This window comes from Scomber japonicus, chromosome 3 (assembly GCF_027409825.1).
Source record: "Scomber japonicus isolate fScoJap1 chromosome 3, fScoJap1.pri, whole genome shotgun sequence".
In the NCBI taxonomy this organism is placed as follows: Eukaryota; Metazoa; Chordata; class Actinopteri; order Scombriformes; family Scombridae; genus Scomber; species Scomber japonicus.
This window is the reverse complement of record NC_070580.1, coordinates 23,349,804-23,368,466: the sequence shown is the minus strand read 5'-3', so window position 1 is coordinate 23,368,466 and position 18,663 is coordinate 23,349,804. Positions and strand designations below refer to the sequence as shown.

At 37.7% G+C, this 18,663-nt stretch overlaps 1 protein-coding gene across 8 annotated transcripts in view; it reads left to right on the top strand.

Annotated features, from left to right (window-relative positions):
- atp2b2 (ATPase plasma membrane Ca2+ transporting 2) overlaps positions 1-18,663 on the top strand; it is a 66,332-nt gene that overhangs the window by 26,441 nt on the left and 21,228 nt on the right. For 3 of the 8 annotated variants that reach the window (XM_053315013.1, XM_053315010.1, XM_053315007.1), the window contains exons 4-9: positions 510-635; positions 2,346-2,480; positions 7,163-7,204; positions 9,930-10,094; positions 12,687-12,901; positions 13,417-13,659. In XM_053315013.1, the coding sequence (XP_053170988.1) occupies positions 510-635; positions 2,346-2,480; positions 7,163-7,204; positions 9,930-10,094; positions 12,687-12,901; positions 13,417-13,659 (926 nt within the window). Of the gene's footprint in view, positions 1-509; positions 636-2,345; positions 2,481-2,936; positions 2,970-5,004; positions 5,095-7,162; positions 7,205-9,929; positions 10,095-12,686; positions 12,902-13,416; positions 13,660-18,663 lie in introns of all 8 variants that reach the window. The other 5 variants (XM_053315006.1, XM_053315008.1, XM_053315011.1 and 2 more) reach the window with 5 other exon arrangements.

The window sequence follows — 18,663 nt, the reverse complement described above, 5'->3', positions numbered from 1 at the left end:
TTGTAACCAAAATTGACCAAACTTCCAAGCACATCTTGAGAAGTTTAGTTTGGCTCTACATGCCAGCTGACTATTGGCCTTAATTGGCTTGTCCATTGTTCTGTGTAAAGTAATTTTCATGGTTCGGTAGCTTGAAATAGACTTCCACCTCCATTTCCAGAGGGGGATTTAAGTTATGACGTCCATCTTAAGCAATTAAATATATTTAAGCTACAGTATGTTAATGTTAAGAAATTAATTAGCTGCAGCAGGCCTACATACAGAGCAACAGACGCACATCCTCTTTCAGTGCCATCTAGTGACAAGAACATAGTATACCACTGTGGTTGACCTCTATCTTGTCTAACATTGACTGTATCCTGATCTATCTGGCTACATCTGTAGACAACCAGGTCACAGGCCAAATGACTCTTTTGAGTTTTCTGAACTGCTCTATTGTGCAAGGTAATTACCAGGAATGTAAATAAAATCCACAGCAGATAGCAACTTCAGCATTTCTATTGTTGCAGGTGATCTGCTTCCTGCTGACGGAGTGTTGATCCAGGGCAATGACCTGAAGATTGATGAGTCATCACTGACTGGAGAGTCCGACCATGTCAAGAAGAATGTAGAAAAGGACCCCATGCTGTTGTCTGGTATGTTTCCAACTGATGCTGTCTGGCTGTGTCCTGTTAGCTGCATGGAGCCGTTTCATGAGTGAATGCCGTGTGTCACTGTCATGCTTTCCTGTGCATAATGTTGTGATGTAAAGAAGAAAGTGACAAATAAAACCAGAGATGGGGACTTGACTTTGAAATGGAGGACTATATTTTTTCTCGTACATGTAAAAGTCAATCTCCTTATCAAAATGCCTTTCTGCTATTCCCCTAAACTACAAAATAACATTGTATATCATGGTTTTGTTGATATTTTAGGCAATGAATGTCAATGTATCTTTTCTTTTTGCATTTTGGAATTAATGAATCTCTCAAACAAACCTAGAAATGCATTTCTGGCATGTTTCCACCAGTGGGCTGTTGTAGATTCATCATCCCACAACAGATGAACATGAGTAAATAAAGTGGGCTGCTTTGTTACACCTACTAACCCAATGTCACAACCTTTTTTTCTATCCATTGTGTTGTTGGCTTCAAATATATTATGGATACAAATAAACCCCTAAACAACATAAACAAAGGGTTTCATATCAGCAGCATTATTCTAATAATTGCTTCTGTAGCAACTGTATAATTTTGATAGCCAATTTAAAAGCCTCAACAAGATGTTTCAAGTTGTTGTTATATCAAGGTTTGCCTTTCATTCTTTATCAGTCCTAGGTTCGCTGCCTAGTTCCCTTTTTGCAATCTATTGTAAATACAATCTATTGTATTTAATTTAGCATTACCTCAGGCAGAAGTCGAAAGGTTGTTAATTATAATCTGAAAGTACAATGCAGAAGGAAGCCATCATTGTTTTTCCCTCTTTATTGGTTTAGTATTTGCTGCAGCAGAGACACCAGAATTCGCAGTTGTAGGATTCTTAGAAAGGAGAATATCACAGATAACAGAAACGTGGGTTAATTTGATCTCACATGTTAGTGTTTTTTTCCCCGCGGATAATTAGCTGTGTGCCTTTTTGCTGCCTTCTTTAATTAGCCTCATATTCACCCGCATTGACTCGTTCTCCCAAAGATTAATCATTTTCTGTGAATGCTGTACATATACATACATACGCACAGGATATATAGTGCAGTCCAAAGTATTTACTCACATTGGACTTTTAGCGTTAGTAGTGTTCAATTGTGTTCTCATCCATATTGGTATAAATGTTGGAACTGTAGAGCTTTTGATTCATACAGTAGTTTGGTTTTAGGACAATAAAACAGGACAGTGATCCTAAATATAAAACCTAAGCAAACTGTGCAGGGGAGTGTTTATGTAACCTAGAGGTGTTTGTATAATAGGGTGTATAGTTTTAATAGTGATATGAAATTGGGACACATTGTAAGCCAATGGATTCAAGGACAAATTGTGTTAAGTAGGGAAATAAAATCAGGACTAATACTGTCATATATGTCTAATGTCTGCCATGCTCACCATCTTAGTTTAGTGCATTAGTGTAATAACGTTTTTTAATAGGCACTAAAAACAAAATGCAGCTGGCTGAAGGGAATGTCATTAGTTTTGCAGATATTTGGTCATAACCAAACTATTAGAAAAATCTAAGTTTTTGGCTAATTTAATGGCCTGATAAAATCACTAGAAGACAAAAAGCTCAGGGATCAATAAAATCTTTTTCAACCTTCACTGAATACATGTAATCTAACTAGAATGTCACACTCTAACACTCTACTTTTCTCTCCCCAGGGACCCATGTGATGGAGGGGTCAGGGCGCATGGTGGTGACTGCAGTGGGTGTCAACTCTCAGACTGGAATAATCTTCACTCTGCTGGGGGCCGGTGTAGAGGAAGAAGAGAAGAAAGAAAAGAAAGGTAAGATCAGTACACCATTAACTAATATTTTTTACAAACATGACCAATAATATTTTTCTGCAGTTGCTTCAGGAGTATTGAGATACATTTTTTGTCAGTGTTGCCCAGCAACAGACCTTTGAAAAACATTTTCTCATTTCATTACCTTATGTGCTTAAAGTCTACTCTGTATGTTGCATAATATCTGTGTTTCATATGAGTTCTTGTTATTAGAAGGCTTATAAATAATAAAGTCTCAAATGAACAAATGTCCACCTGTTGAACCTCATGTGTCTTTACCTTTTTATAAGTATTGGTAGAATAGTGCCTCACAATAAGCCTCTGTGCACAGTTGTCTTTGCTGAATGTGTAACTAGTGTATGAAATAAGTATTGGTGGTACAGATGTGAGCTGCAGTGTCCAGGTTCTGTGGGTTGAGGTGCATTATTGTCATTAATCTCTTATCGTTCCAAATTCGCCTTGAAGGAGGGGCAGTGGAAGATGGACACCAGAATACAGGTAGAGTATCACCTTTCTCTGACCCCTGGGAGTGGTACTTGATCCTTTTGACCTTTAACCCCTGATAATCCCCAATAAATCACCGTTGCCCTTCACCCCTTTCAGTAGCCGAGCACCCTTGCCCCAGTTTAATTCCTCACTTAAAAAGAGAAGCCTCATCATCAAAACACTGCATCTTTTTAAGTGTTGACGGGTGACACATTTCACAATGCATAATCCTCTCCCGCTCTTACAGGCACTGTACTCATCAAACTAACTAGCAAGCATTCAACATCAATCCTGTTTTAGATGTGTTGAATGCCATAAAGACAGGCTGTCAGACTCATCTCATTGCTGTATTACAGAACAATGACATGAGAGCAATAGCCTTGCAGGTGTACAGCACATGTACCAGCAGTAGAGAGTAAAGTAGACTGTATAAGGTTTTGTTATTTTTACAGCTCTCATATTTACACACATCAGTATTGATCTTTACCACTCTTAACAGCGCCACTGCAGGCAGCTTTTTGGTCTCAGTGAGCACGTACCCCAGTAGCCTGTGTGAGTCGCATACTGTTATGTGAGGAAGCATTTTGACTCAGTGCTGTCTCAGAATTATTAAATTATGAAAGACAACAGAAAACATGTCTTTCCTTGTGGATATTACTATCCTGCTTTGATCTGAAAGCTAACAAATAGTTCAATATGTGATCTTATTTTAAACTCTAATTGTAGTGCTTAGACAAGATGATTTTGATCTGGTTGTAGTTCCCTCTAAGACACATTATTTTCCCAAGTTTTATCAAACTGATCAGATTTATTAAACCTGTGAAAATAATATGAGGTGTCTGATCAACCAACAAAAACTTTGTTACACATAACTACATCAAGGGGGTAGTCCACAAATTATTTACATTCACTATTTGAAGCCCTTTATTTTAATAAATCCTTTGTCATTATTGATTCCTTGATTTAGAGTTGCTAGTTTTATCAAAATTGTTATTATCAAAAAATGGATTTGTATCAAATGTCTGAATTGCCTTATGTGCTCCATACTCATGTATGGCCAGCCAAGCTACATACATATGATTGAGGTTCTTTGAAAACTACATAAATAATATAAATATAAGTTGTTAATAAATATAAGAAGAAGAAAACAACTGAATACAGGAAAACAGTATACTACTCTACTGTAAAAGTACTTTTTCCAGTATTTATAGTTGGTGTGACTGCTGTACTACAAACCACCAATCAGGGATTTCCAATTTCATACTTAAACAAATTAAATTTACTTTCCCGATCATGTAACTGGTTGGCACATGTGTTTCCCCCCCAGTGAATATGTGGATCATTTTAATCTTTATTTACTTATTATATTTATTCAATTTTTGATTGGCTATGCAACACTTTTTATATCCTTTTTCACTTTTTCTGCTGAAATTATGATTTTGTTATGCTAATAATATTACATGAATAACATGGTTTAAAGTAACCTCACATTGCTACTGAAAAGTGCAAAGATTACTGTGAATGCAGTAAATATATATATAATAATAATAATAAGTATTAAAAGGTTTTTAAAAAATCATTATTGCTATTCTTAATTATACACGCAAGATTATATACAGCACACAGGTAAAACAAATAGGTGTTTTGTTAATTAATCATACAGTAGGTTTACTTTTTGTAGCTCTGGTTTCAAAATGTATTATGTTCTTTTTTATATATGTTAAAATTTCATGTTTTATGTCTGTCCAGTGTTACACTTGTTTGTAATATTGACATAACATTTACTGTAGTAAATCACTGTAGCGACATACATACACATGAATAATAGACACAACATAAATGTATAATCCTCTCAGATCACAACACCAGACTTTAGTCTACAGATGCTGAATCTCTTAAATGTGCTATAACCATGTTATTTCTGTTCATTGTCTTGTGTGTGCACATGCGTGCGTGTGTGTGTGTGTGTGTGTGTGTGTGTTTACGTGTGGGTGCGTGCATGTGTGTTTTTGTTAATTCATGTTCGGCCCTCATTGTTACTGGCTAGACTGCTCCCATCCTATCCACCCCATCGCCACTATAGCCACGGATGGGGCTGCAGGCATTAATGCCCCTGGCAGTGCCAGCCTAATTAATGGTAGGTTGACAAAACCTCTGATCTCTTTCTGTTGTGACCTTTGACTCCTCCAATCATTTCCATTCCTCCACTGCCTCCTACCATGAGTCCAACCTTCCACTCTGCTCTGTCTTCTTTTATAGTTGTTTTTATCAATGCATGTCTCCTTTGGGTATAGAAATTGGTCTCTTGTTACTTTTTTGTCTCTGTATGTTATATTTGTCTTGTATTGCTTTAAATGTAAACACTACAATTTAGCAAACAAAACATGCCATCATTAGGTCTCTGTAAAGTTTACAGATAGAGGAAACCTTTTTGATTATTTTTATATTCCTATTAATAAGATTTTATGGAGGATAACTGTTGTGAGGTTTTTCATTTGAAAATGGACTGCAGGAATATTATTTGCTCTGGTTGTGTAGTGAAACAATAGCAAGCATATTAATTCATTAATTCACACCAGACAGGACTCTGGCTAGAATAGTGGTGGCAAAATCTTACTGTGGGGCCATCTCCTCTAGTTGGGTGTCCTCTGAGATCACTTAGCATAAATCCTCTATTTCTGTATTCACTGGGCAAGATGTGAAAAGATTAACTTCGTTTGTCGTGGCACTGGACTCGCTCTTATCTTCATCTCCTTGGAGAACAGCCCCAAAGTTTTTTTACTCAAGGCAGATGCACTGTAATGGTGACTTTGTGCTGTTCTGGGCTGGAACAGAGCGATTTGTCATCTTCAGCTTTATTGTGACTCCAGGGAACTGGCAAATGTGGACGTGGAGGTGAAACAAGCCTTTTTCTTCACATACAGTACATGCAGAAGATCCTCAGGATATCTGGTCTTCTAGCTCAACCCTAGTCATTTTCTCAGTGACTTTTGTGTACAAGGTACTGAAAGACAGATTTTGTTACATTTATAGTCTTCCTCCCACTGAGACAAACAGCACATGTCTCTATAATTACATCCTGGGATCAACACCGCATATAATAAATCATTTCTTATTATTGTCTTTTAAACATGGTGTGTACATTTGGTTTGAAATCACACGTTGACTTTATGCTTCAAAAAGATATACTGTATATGTGCTTCTAAGAAAAAGGCTCTATTACACTAGCAGCAGGATGATTCTATGATTTAAAACAAGACTGTTGACTGAAATGCGCATTTAAATTAAGTTCTTTCCTTGCGTAAGCAGAATCCAACAGCATAATAAATTCACCATCCCCGAACTTAGGTTTCGATTTTCCTCCAGTTGGTCTTATGTAACTTCATCGTGTGGGAGGCTTTCCCTTCAGGCTCTTGCTCTCTCTCTCTCTCTCTCTCTCTCTCTCTCTCTCTCTCTCTCTCTCTTACTCTGTGTATTGTTTCCATCTCCAGTCTGCTTCACTCCAAGTGCGTGATCTTGCATGTGCTTTTTGAATTTTTCCCTTATGCATGCTGTCTCTTGTTTGTGTGTACAGTACGTTTGTGTGTGATATGTGTGTTTTGGAGGTTTACTCTCCATCATCGTCACTGTTCAATGTAAATGCTGTATCTATGTGTTGATATCCCATTTTATACAGTAGCCTGATGGTTTGACTTGTATTGTTGATAATATGTTTCTGTGTGTAAAAAAATCATTATTATTCAAAACAAGAGTGTGAAAAATGTTCACCATAATGTCACACTCGATATATTCTGATGTCAAAACATTTTCATTTCAGGATGGCCCATCAAGCATTTTTAATTACCTGATTATTTGCTTATGCAATAAAATAATGTCTATTAAAACCTAATTTCCTCCCATTTCATTACAAGAAGATTTGCACACTGCAGTACGTGTCTCTGATTAGTGTTAGAATAACTCAATTAAATCTTGTTTTATTAACCCCCTGCCAGTAGGTGTAGCTACCAGTTACATTACATCACTTACATATCACAAGCCTTTCTATGTGACTGTCGCAGAGACGTTGTAATAAAAATCATTTTCCTGTCTCCCTGTTTGTGATTTTTTGGTTTTCACTGTGTGTGTTTTGTCTCTGTGGTGATTACTTGTTGACTCGTCTGCCTTGGTTATTTTTGTTGTTACTGTCTTGTATGTCTCCATCATAGGTAAAATGCAAGATGGCAATATGGAGAGCAACCAGATTAAAGGTAACCAAACCATATCTCTCACTCTCTCTCCTCCCCTGCCTCCTATCATCCTTGTCCACCTCCACCTCCTCTTCCTTCTTCTTCTCATCTGTTCCCTTCTTTGGTGTGCAGTGTAAGCTCTGGGTCAAATGCAGGTGGAAAAATCTTTCATTACTTTTTTCAGTCTACATTATATTCTACAGTCTTAATACCTCACTCTCCCTCAGAGAATTGTGCTGAATTCAGAGTGGATTCCCATTGACTTTTAAAGAAGTCTACCGCTGACTAAGTCGTTCCCAAGCAATTTAAGTGCTAGACAAAATCAGACATTACGTGATATTTGACCCTGGTTTGACCTGCAGTCGTATTAGGTTAGAAAATCCCTCCCCTCCACTCTGTCTGTCACTGATGTGTTGTCCCTGGTCTGTTGTTCTGACGTTGTTCTTGTTGTGTTGTTGACTTGTCTTGTTCTCTCTGAGAGAACAGCAACCTGTCCCTAAACTACTGTATCTGCGACACTCTGGCTGCCCCTTTTCACCAAAAACACCCCAAACTGCCCTGTTAGTACAGTTAGTAAGTTGTATATTGTACCACAACCTTTCCCCCCTTTTTTTCATCTTTCATGAAATTTCTATATTTCAGCATTTCACAATCGGACATAAATTGGTCTGGGAATAAATGGATACTGCAATGTATTTGATGTTTTTAGGGAATAACAAATGCATTTTAATTTTTTCTAATCTATCAATTTAGTCTATAAAAACTAAAAGGAATGACAAGTTACCAGAGAAATAGTTCATTGTGTCTGACCAACACTCACAAACCCAAAAGATTTGGGTACATTTTTTCTAATATAAAACAAATTGTTGTGTTTTATAAGCTTTAATCAGAAGAAAAGTATTCTTTGTTCTTACAAACAGGAAGATGTGGATTGTGATTAATCACAAAAAATGAAAAATGATATTTCATTAAATATACATTTAATTTTGTCAACTAATTGATTAGTTGAATCACTAAGTTTTAACTATACTATACTAATGAAGTGGTATGATGATTACAGTGTACATTAGCATTACTAGAATATTGAACTAAATTCAGGTTTCAGAAGATGAACCTTTGTAATGAGTGTGTATTTAATTCTGGTGATGTTTCTCTTGTGCTGCATACAGTTGGATATAAATGATGACACGCTCTGTCTTTTGTCATGAAGGTGGAAAAACTAAAAGCACAACCAGAGAGTATGACAAATGTTCAGCATTAATAAGGTTTTTCGTGAGCATCAAGCACATGCCTCATTGTGATTAGGAAACTGGGCTGCAATGATTCTTGGTAATGGATTACATTAATACAGAAGCTTTGTAAAGTTTGTGTGAGTGTGAGAGGGACAGAGACATTGAGACAGAGTGAGGTCATTGAGGATTTATTTTACAGCCTGAATAGTATTTTTACAGAGGATATATTAAGAATATGAAATATTGTTTTTGCTGGACCAAAAACCACTCCCAGCTACAGATAAAAGATCAGTTCATCTTAAAGTGTGAAGATATATTCTTGAAATATGCAGTACATATTTGATTATGTACCTCAGTAAATGCTTTGGTTTTGGCTGTTTCAACAAGTGGAACCCATTTTATTATATTTACTTTTTTTTGGTACAGGACAAAGACAGTGATTCAAAATCAAGTTAAAGACTCTAAGATGTTTGTTTCAGTAAAATGTATAACATTAGTATACAAGGTTTTACCATTTTGGGAGTTCATGTCATTATGATTAAACAAGAGAGATTTTCAACAATGTGAAGATGTTTTTTAATTCTATTGACTTGGAAGTTTAATGATGTTATTATCGTCAGTGTATCAGTTAAGCTTCATTCTATGTTTCTGGATTGTCTTCCAGTTTGGTATAACATTTCAAAGCATTGCTGCTTGTCTATGCATTTGTACATCATGTCCCATAAATCAGTCAAGACTAAAAGACTCAAATATATTTTGGCTCATTTTTAGAATATGAACCCTTCATTCCTCCAAGATCATCTGAAACTGGTCTTCAAAGTGTTTCCAGAGTAAAAACTAAACAAATAACAAAACATCAAGGTTTAGTTATTATACTACGCACTTACTTTTTTAGTTTCTTTTTTGGCTGTTTTGTATATATATATATATATATATATATATATATATATATACTTTTTTTTGTAAAGCACAGTGAGTTTCCTTGTGAGTGTGAAATGTGATATGTACTATAAGGTTTCCTTTTCCTCACTTTCTGCGAATGCTTAGCGAGTTTCTAAATAATTGGTGAATATAGCCTGGACATCAGTTGTAGGACCACTGAATTATTCATGACTTACTATAAATATGTGTTTGTGATGAAAAGATAGCAAGAATGATAGGACAATGTTTCCCTCGCTGTAGCAAATGAAGGCCTACAGTATCATACAATTTTTGTTTTTTTATTCCACACAGTAAGATGGCTCACAGGCCCTTTGATCTTATCAAGAGGACAATGCAGGGACAAACATAAGCAATCCTTATTATGGTATAGGAACAATTTATACATAGCAATTAGCTCTCATCTTGTCATGGGACGACACAATGATGTCTCCTTGGATTTAAATCTCAACTTTATGTCCTCGAGCTAGTGTAACACTTGGGTGTTAAATCCTGACTCCCTCTTCCTCATCATTTCCTTGTTCTAATCTCCATGTATAACACTGCTGCTGTCTGTTTTCTTGTGGTGTTTACAGTAAAGAAGCAGGATGGAGCAGCTGCCATGGAGATGCAGCCTTTAAAGAGTGCTGAGGGTGGAGAGGCCGATGAGAAAGAGAAGAAGAAAGTGTCCGTTTCAAAAAAGGAGAAGTCTGTGCTGCAAGGGAAGCTGACCAAACTGGCTGTCCAGATTGGCAAAGCAGGTACAGCAAATTGCACATGGACAAGTCCATCACTCAGTCACACAGACAGCTAAATTGGGGACAAGAAGGTACTGAACCATCATCCTGTCAATCAAAGCGAAATGTGGCACTGTTAAGGTTCACTTATCAGTTGCTTAAAGCAATCAAAGCAGTTCTAAAGAATGCTATAGTGTCTGCATTATGGGACTGTGGAAGAGCCGTTGCAACTTTGTGAATTCTTTAGAGACTGTATGACCCTCACTTTTGCAGTTTTGCAATCATCAGTCGATGCAGATATATGTGAAATCAGAAAACTTGTTTCTTTTGGTTGTGATTTTCAGCCAGACTGTACATTTAAAGACATATAGATAAACAATTATCCGAACTATCTGACATTTCTGTTTTGCTTATTTTATGTCCTGTGTTGCTTTGCTAGTGTCTTTGATAAACCAAATCCAGCCAACAGCAGTGATCAGTGGACAAATTATAAACCTACTGTTACATTTTTGTTTTATATCAATAGCTTAGCTTGACAATATTTCTATGCTTGAACAATTAATCAGCTCAATGGGTGGCAACTAGCTATTGTTAGCATTCAGTGTTTCCTACAAGTTGAGAATTTACATGGTGGTGTTGGGTGGCACGGTGTCGACAGGTCTTAATCTAACTGGGAGAGCCTATGGTTGAGTTCTTGTGAACCATCCACTTAATGTAAAAGATTGGTCCCATGGCAACACAGTAGTTTTAACATTATCTTATTGTCTTGATAGCTACTTAGCTAATGTAATATGCAAGTAAATACTTGCTGTAAATATGCTCCAATAATGGATTAATGCTTGAAATATAAATAAGTTATTTCAATTAAATACTCTCCAACCAAAATCAGCACAGAACACATGTTTAATGTGGTTAAAGCATCTGTATTGATTCGTAAATGAATCTATTTGATTCTTACAGTATCTGTTGTCCCCAGCTGCTTCATACTGTATGAGAAGCTTTTCTTTCCATTCATTAAGCCCCTGAGGCATCTGAAGGCAGCAGGATATGTTGATAAATCTGCAGCCTCTGAGAAGTGCCGCCCCAGAGCGCAGTGCTGTTACGCACGGCTGTTTGCTGTGTTTACTTTCAGTAAATCGGCTGTAAGCGATACCAGGCTTCTGCAGAATACACATCCACACACATCAGACTGGTCGGTAATAACTGACTACCTTTTTATGAATGACAGCCTCTTTGCCAACTTTCTTTTCAGCAAAAATTGAGTCTCATGTTTTATTCTAGAGACATATTGCTGTGCAAATGCTGTTGAGTAACATTTATTACTAAACTATTATGGGGCTGGTCATGATCGGGCTGACACTATTTCAGCCCGATCATGACTATTACATCATGCAAATCTGGATGTCCCCCGACTTTAAAACTCATTCCAGTGCTGCTGGCTGCAGACGACCAGAACACCTCCAACAGGTGCTTATTTTACTTTGCTGTGCTGTGTAATGGAAAAACACTCACAGCATGCCAGCTTGACTCAAGTTATGGCTTGGCGTGACTACCCCAAAAACAATGGAAAAATGCCATGTTAGAGGAGTGGAGCAGTGCACTAAAGACATCTGTCACAAACCAATATCCACTCAGGCTAAAAGTAGAAAAGTGATTCATTCTACATACGTTTACCTTATAATTTCACATTGGTCACATTTAATATGAACACCCGACACTGTAAAATGATTTGACTTAAATTTAGGAAAAGCATAATAGGTCCCCTTTAAACAGTAATTGCATTATTTGTAGGGGTCTAGCTTAATAATCACTCTTTTAGATCTTCATCAGTGACAGCCTATAAACAGTCCCCCCTCCCCCAGACTATACAATGATAGAAAGGCATAGTAGGTATAGTTTAGAAGAATAAACAGTGTATGTATATCAGCATCTTCTTACTGCCTGTTGCTACTCAAGCAATTATGCCTTCTATGTTGATGTCAGTCAGAGGGCCAGGTAAGAGTTGGGCTGGTTAGCATGTGAAGTCCTTCCAGGCCTCTAACATCCTCTGCACGTCCCTGTGATGATGTGGTGTCAGAACAATGAAATACTGTGGATGGATTAGCAGTACAAGCAGCACTGTAAGATCATATGGCATTCCTGCGAGTCTGGTAGAACATGTTTGGACTTTGTTCACTCCAGAGCCTGAGACCATCTAGCGGGTTTTTATGTTGCTATTGCTTATCTGTTCTCTATGCACTTTACCTGACACCAGGTATTATCAAAGAAGACTTCAAATATACTTGTTAAAATTAATATAGTTAATTGTGACTGAACTGAGTAACTGTTGGCCGAGTTTGAATCTGTCTATAGCCTTCTTGGGCTTTTTATTTTGCATTTGTTTACTTCCTTGGCCTGGACCAAGGCCAATTGTTGCTCATCAGGTGCTGCACTAATACTGTTGGTCAAAGCAGAGGGCAAATTTCTCCTTATAGATCAATAAAGTGTAACATGAAGTGATATTCCACCCCACTGTTTCAAACACTCCCCCTCCTCCTAACCCTCAGTGTCCAGTGACAACATTTACTTTTTAAATATGTGTTCAATTTCAGCTCATACCTTCTGTACCTTTTTCAGGTTTGCTCATGTCGGCCGTCACAGTCATCATCCTGGTCCTGTACTTTGCCATTGACAACTTTGTGATGCAGAGGAACCCATGGAAGCCAGAGTGCACTCCGATCTACGTCCAGTACTTTGTCAAGTTCTTCATCATTGGTGTGACTGTGTTAGTGGTGGCTGTGCCGGAGGGGCTGCCGCTGGCTGTCACCATCTCCCTGGCCTATTCTGTCAAGGTGAGGATGAACAACAGAGTTACTTCTCCTAGTACCGTACATCGTAGAGCCACTGTACGTGTTGTAAAGATTGTCCACCCTATACACAGTTTGCATTGTAACCTGATTCTTACCTTTACAGCATATCTTTTGGTCTTTTTTATTGTTTTCATTTGAGCTTGAGTGTACAAACTTCTGCACCTCACACAGTGTGATTTGCATGCGTACACAAGGATTGTGTGTAGTTAATGTTTGCACTGTGCTCAAACACTTATTCATAGAGAAGTGAATTCTGACTAACGATATATTCAGAGAGCATGTTTTTCTTTAACTGTTGTTGTGAATTATATAAGAATTTTAACATATTGTGTGAGTGAAGACATCCCTCTTTTTGTAGTCATAAGCATAGCAACAGACGTTTACGCCGTGCAAGTGCATGATGAGCTAATTTAGGCATCCATCTAGTTCTTAAATTATTTACATTTTCCATGCGCATTGCAACATGTCGTGATCATCATGTTGTTTCCTACCAACAGAAAATGATGAAAGACAATAACTTGGTTCGTCATCTGGATGCATGTGAAACAATGGGCAACGCTACAGCCATCTGCTCTGACAAGACAGGCACACTAACAACCAACCGCATGACGGCTGTGCAGTGTTATGTTGGAGATGTGCACTACAAAGAAATTCCTGATCCCGGAGCTCTGTCACCCAAATCACTGGAATTACTGGTCAATTCCATCTCCCTGAACAGCGCCTATACTACCAAGATACTGGTAAGACACTTGTAATAGTAGCCGTAGTAGAAATCTCTCTACACCCAGCAACATGCGCATCATGAATGTAAATAAAGAGACACACTATTACTGCATAATATTATGTCATGTGAATTTTAAATACTATGTACACCCTTTTTTATATAATGTAAATCAATCATAGCACTTTGTATGGTGGCTGAGACGGGTCACTGCACTGCAAACACCATAACGCAAATAAAAAAAACTGTGATGCAAATAAAAAAAGCTACAATGCAAATAAATAAGCCAGAAGTGAGCAGTCTGCTTCTATAATTGGTCCCGGTTACTGGAGACTATTATTGCTGATGGACAAAGATTTTGTCAAAGAAGAAGAAGAAGGACAAGAAAGAAGAAGGAGCCCGAGGAAAAAAAAGTAAGTTAAACTGTTGTTAATGTTGCTATGTGGCTGTACTTTTCAATGTGTTATATTTATATAGTTAGGCCATTCAGCGTCAAGGTGTTTCTTTTTTATAATTACTATATTAGGCTATCATTATTATTCTGACAAACATAGCTCACAGTTAAAGGAAATGATCCTTGTTTGGCAGATGACTTGACTGATCTCTGTCATCTCTGCAGGGAGCTGGATGGTGACAGTCATTGGGTAACTGCTGATGTTTTACTTGTCCTTCTTAAGTCTGGCTGAAATTAAAAAGAACCCTAAACATTATTTCAAATTCCACGAGACATGAAGACACAAAGCAAAATGTATTTTAGTGTTTAATATTATAGTTGTCAAATAATTTAATCATCAATTTTTGGTTTCCTGTTTTCAGATTTGCTGTGTACCACAAGAGCTGCGCCAAGAGGCCATGAACAAGCAGCAGGGCATTCATTTGTGTGGCATGTAGTGTAGTTACTATATAGTTTTATCTTGTTAGCGTGTTGTTCAGACAGTTAACGATTATTGTGTTTACGTATATTTGTAGTGTGTATACAGTAAAATAATTGTATTGTATTTTGTGTCAAAATCTATAAAGTGGCTTAATTCTTATAAAGTGGTATCTCTATGGTCATGAGGTAGGAACATTGTTCTAATTAATGAAGACATTCAACAAGGTCTTGTCTTTAAAATGTAGATCATTTCATTACATTAGTCATTTTGAGACAGAAAAAACGTTTCAGTCCTAAATGTCTTTAGGACATATATAAGCCAGACATAAACCATGTCTATTTAACAAGGATATTACATACCATAACCTACCAAACACACAAACATAAAAAATAACATTATTGACTATAATCACATTAATATGATGCTTGATTATGCTATAAACAGCAAACACGTATTTGGCCGCAAATGCTGTTAAAAGAAACATTGTTGCTTCACAAATACATACCATCACTATTAGCTCGGACATACAGTAACTTTATTTGTTTCGTAATGACTGTTTGATCCAGATGAAAGCAGCTGTGAAGGTTTATAAACTGCACTTTTCAGCTTGAACAGGCAGTGCTCACTTTTCAGCAGGCAAACACTTTTTTGGCACAACACCTGTCTTCTTCTTTCTTCTTCTTGTTCTTCTTCTTTGACAAAAAAACCAGCCTGTCCGTTGGCAAATAGTCCCCTGTAAACCGGACCAATGATAAAATCGGACTGCTCACTTCCATTGCGGTTTTGTATTTGCATTGTGCATGGCAGTTTTTTTTATTTGTGTTGTGGTGTTTGCAGTGCAATGATCTTATCATAAAATGTAAGCTATTCTACTTGATTATACTAAAGCCTATTTTACTAAAACTTAAATATCTGGGCTGAGCTGCATAGATTTCAGTTCCCTCTATGTGAGTGGTGAAACCATACGATGAGAGCTGCCCTGAAACAAGGAGACAGTTCTGCAGTGCCTTCTTCTCAGCAAAGCAGGCAGTCAGTGTCCTTGGCTGCTGCTTTAGATTCATCAGGCATTCACTCAACTTGTCACCTTGAGAACGGTTGTGTAATTTTGTCTTATCTGATATTCAGAGCGTAGCAGACTGTAATTGAATCCAATCTGTCTAAGTGCTGGAGATGGTCTCTTGTTTACAGTGAATGCAGCGAAGAGAGATTTTCTCTAAGCCAATTAGACTTGCATGCAGAAAGAAATAGATAAATATAGCGACAGATAGACTACAGAGACAGAATCTGAAACCTGTTGGCATGGATTCTTCATCTCTGAAACATTATTTCCATCATGAAGCAAAAATATCCTAAAAGCAAAGATTGCCAAGATCAGGATGTCTTTAGACTGTCAGAACAACATGCCTGAGTAATCATTTTCCTGGCATGGCCACGTACACTTACCTGCACACACACACACACACATTGTCTGTGTCACTATCCCTGTAAACCCCTGTAGAGAATATTCATTGATGACTGACCAACTGACAAATGCCCTTATGGAGTTTGCATGAGGAATGAGCTGAACAGGCGGGACATCTGCGATAGAAGGATCACACAGATTTCACTTCCTACCCCTCAAGGCATGATCACAGTCTTGGTGAAAACAAGAGTGTTGGTCAGTGGGTTTCCAAGATGGAGTGCCACAAATCTGTGGTACTCCCTTTTTAACTTTGGTTCATTTGGTGCACAGTAGATACACTTGAGACATGCAGGTACTTCTTAGTTGTTCCCAATCATTATGCCAATATGCTCAATTAAATTTGGTAATTTTAATGTTAATGTACACAGCTCACATGTAAATATGTCCGTGCTTAACTTTTTATTGTAATTACCTGTTAATTACAAAGAGTAAAGTAACAGGTACATTTCACTCCTCACTAATGTACATGATGTAAATATACCCATTTAGCCCTATCATCCCCGGTGTCGTCTTTAATGCTCCTGCATAACTAAAGGTTTCATTGTCACAGCTTGGTCAAATTGGACTGTCACACCACACATGCTGCAGTTCCTGTCTGCAGTCTACATACAAATATACTTCAATTTGCACAGCTCCATCGTTCCCTCCACTCGCAAATAATGTCTAGGTGTGATCTAAGTCATGTGACACAGTTTTTGAAATTATGAATCAGTTTTGTTGTTGGGACTACTTTTTATGAGGTTGCCTCAGTTTCCCTTTTCCCAATGTATTTACCTACCAAGATGTGCCACAGTAACAAGATGTTATCCTTTTGAAAAACCTGGAGGAATGCTTTGCAGCATTACATCAGACTGTTGTACCTCCATAGCTGCTTAGCTCAGCGGAATTAAACACCAGTAGAGTGCAGCTTAGACTTGGTGGATTAAATGGCACATTTAGTCACATTTTTAATCTTTTCATTCATGAAAGAGGTTACCTCATACACCAAGGTAAGCACCCTTGAAGTTAAACTTATGGTAAACTTGAAATGATACCATTTTACATATCTATGGTATACTGTCTGTTACCTTACCTCCATAGTAATAACATATAGCATGTGTACGTACTGTATGTAGCTAACTAACTGCTTAGCTACCCACCTATTCAAAAAGGCGTATATTACATGCATATACTGTATGAATACATCCTTATGAACACAGATTAGCTCATCCATGCATGCACCGACCATATATGCATAAATATAGTACGGAACATAAAACCTTGTACAGTACATAAATAGTATGTCCGCATGGATGTGTTTATTTACTGAGAGCTCTTGAATTGAAGAGAGGAACAAAGGGACAGCAAGATGAAGAAGGATGGACGTAATTAAGGAAGGAAGTGAACTCAGAAACAGACATTTCTGAGGAATATTTAGATCATCCCTCCCTCCCTCCCTCCCCCGACCGCCCCCACTCCCTCAGCACCACTCCAGCCCTGCAGTATATTGGCTGGTGTGTTCTTATATAAGAGGCCAATCCTGTGGGATGCCAGGATGGCTATGGAAGTCTTTGATGGCCACCACACAAAGGCACAAAGGCAAAGAGGCAGGCTTTGATACCCGTATCATTCCCCCTACTGCCTCTCTGGCTTCATAATATAGCTACTGGTATGGCTCTGCTTCCTCTGTCAGCATATACAGACTCTAAAGTGAAGAAGCCTCATCCTTGAGGGAGATATTCACACACTTTTACACAATGAACCCATGCACACATACAGTATACGTGCACTCATACTGTGCATGCACATGCTCATAGATGTTGTATCCATGTGTGCATGTATTCATATATTCTGCAAAGGAAATGTGTACACAAGAATACAACAAGCTCCCAAGAAGATTCTTAACACTCAAGTTTGTAGCATGCACACAAGTCATGCATTCTACATAGCAATTTTTGAATGGCATTCACTGACGTAAATATGTTGAGGTTTTTTTCAAAGGAACATGCGTCATCCCTAACATCAAAAGCCCCATAGCAAATATTAGCCGCACAGAATTAGCCTTGCTTTTATTTTTGTCTTTTCCCTTAACTTCACATTCTTGGTTTGTTCATAATGTATGTGACATTTCAACATTGTTCATAAAGAATATTCTGAGTGTGTATATAATGTAGGATTAGTCAAGTCCAGATGCACACACAGGCGCACACAAATATACACACATCTGCCATATCGGACATACTGACACTGTAGGAAGTATTCAGATCACAGGTGCGTGTTCTTGCGGCACAGTGGCATGTGTTTAGCATGACTGTGTGAGTGTCCTGGGAGCTCAACCTCATGTTGCTTCAACCACCTGCTCAGGTCATTATTATGGTCAGGACAGGAGTGGTAGATAACACACATACTTCAATTGTAAGGTATAGGTGGTTGTGTAAAAGGGAAGGACAGTTACAGTACAGTAGTCCACTATGTGACAAAAACTAGACTAAACAGAATGAGTATGATGTTGAAATGGAGATGATATTTAAAACAGGATTCAGTTTGTGTTTAGTAGGAAAAATCCCATGTGTTGCTCTATGATGAGCAATTAATGGTTTGTAATTCAAATGAACTGCCTCATTATCGTTCAGTAGTGAGTAGTGAAGCCCTAATATAATTGGGTTTGGCTCACAGTGCTTTTGTCATCTGGACGTTGTGTGCTTGT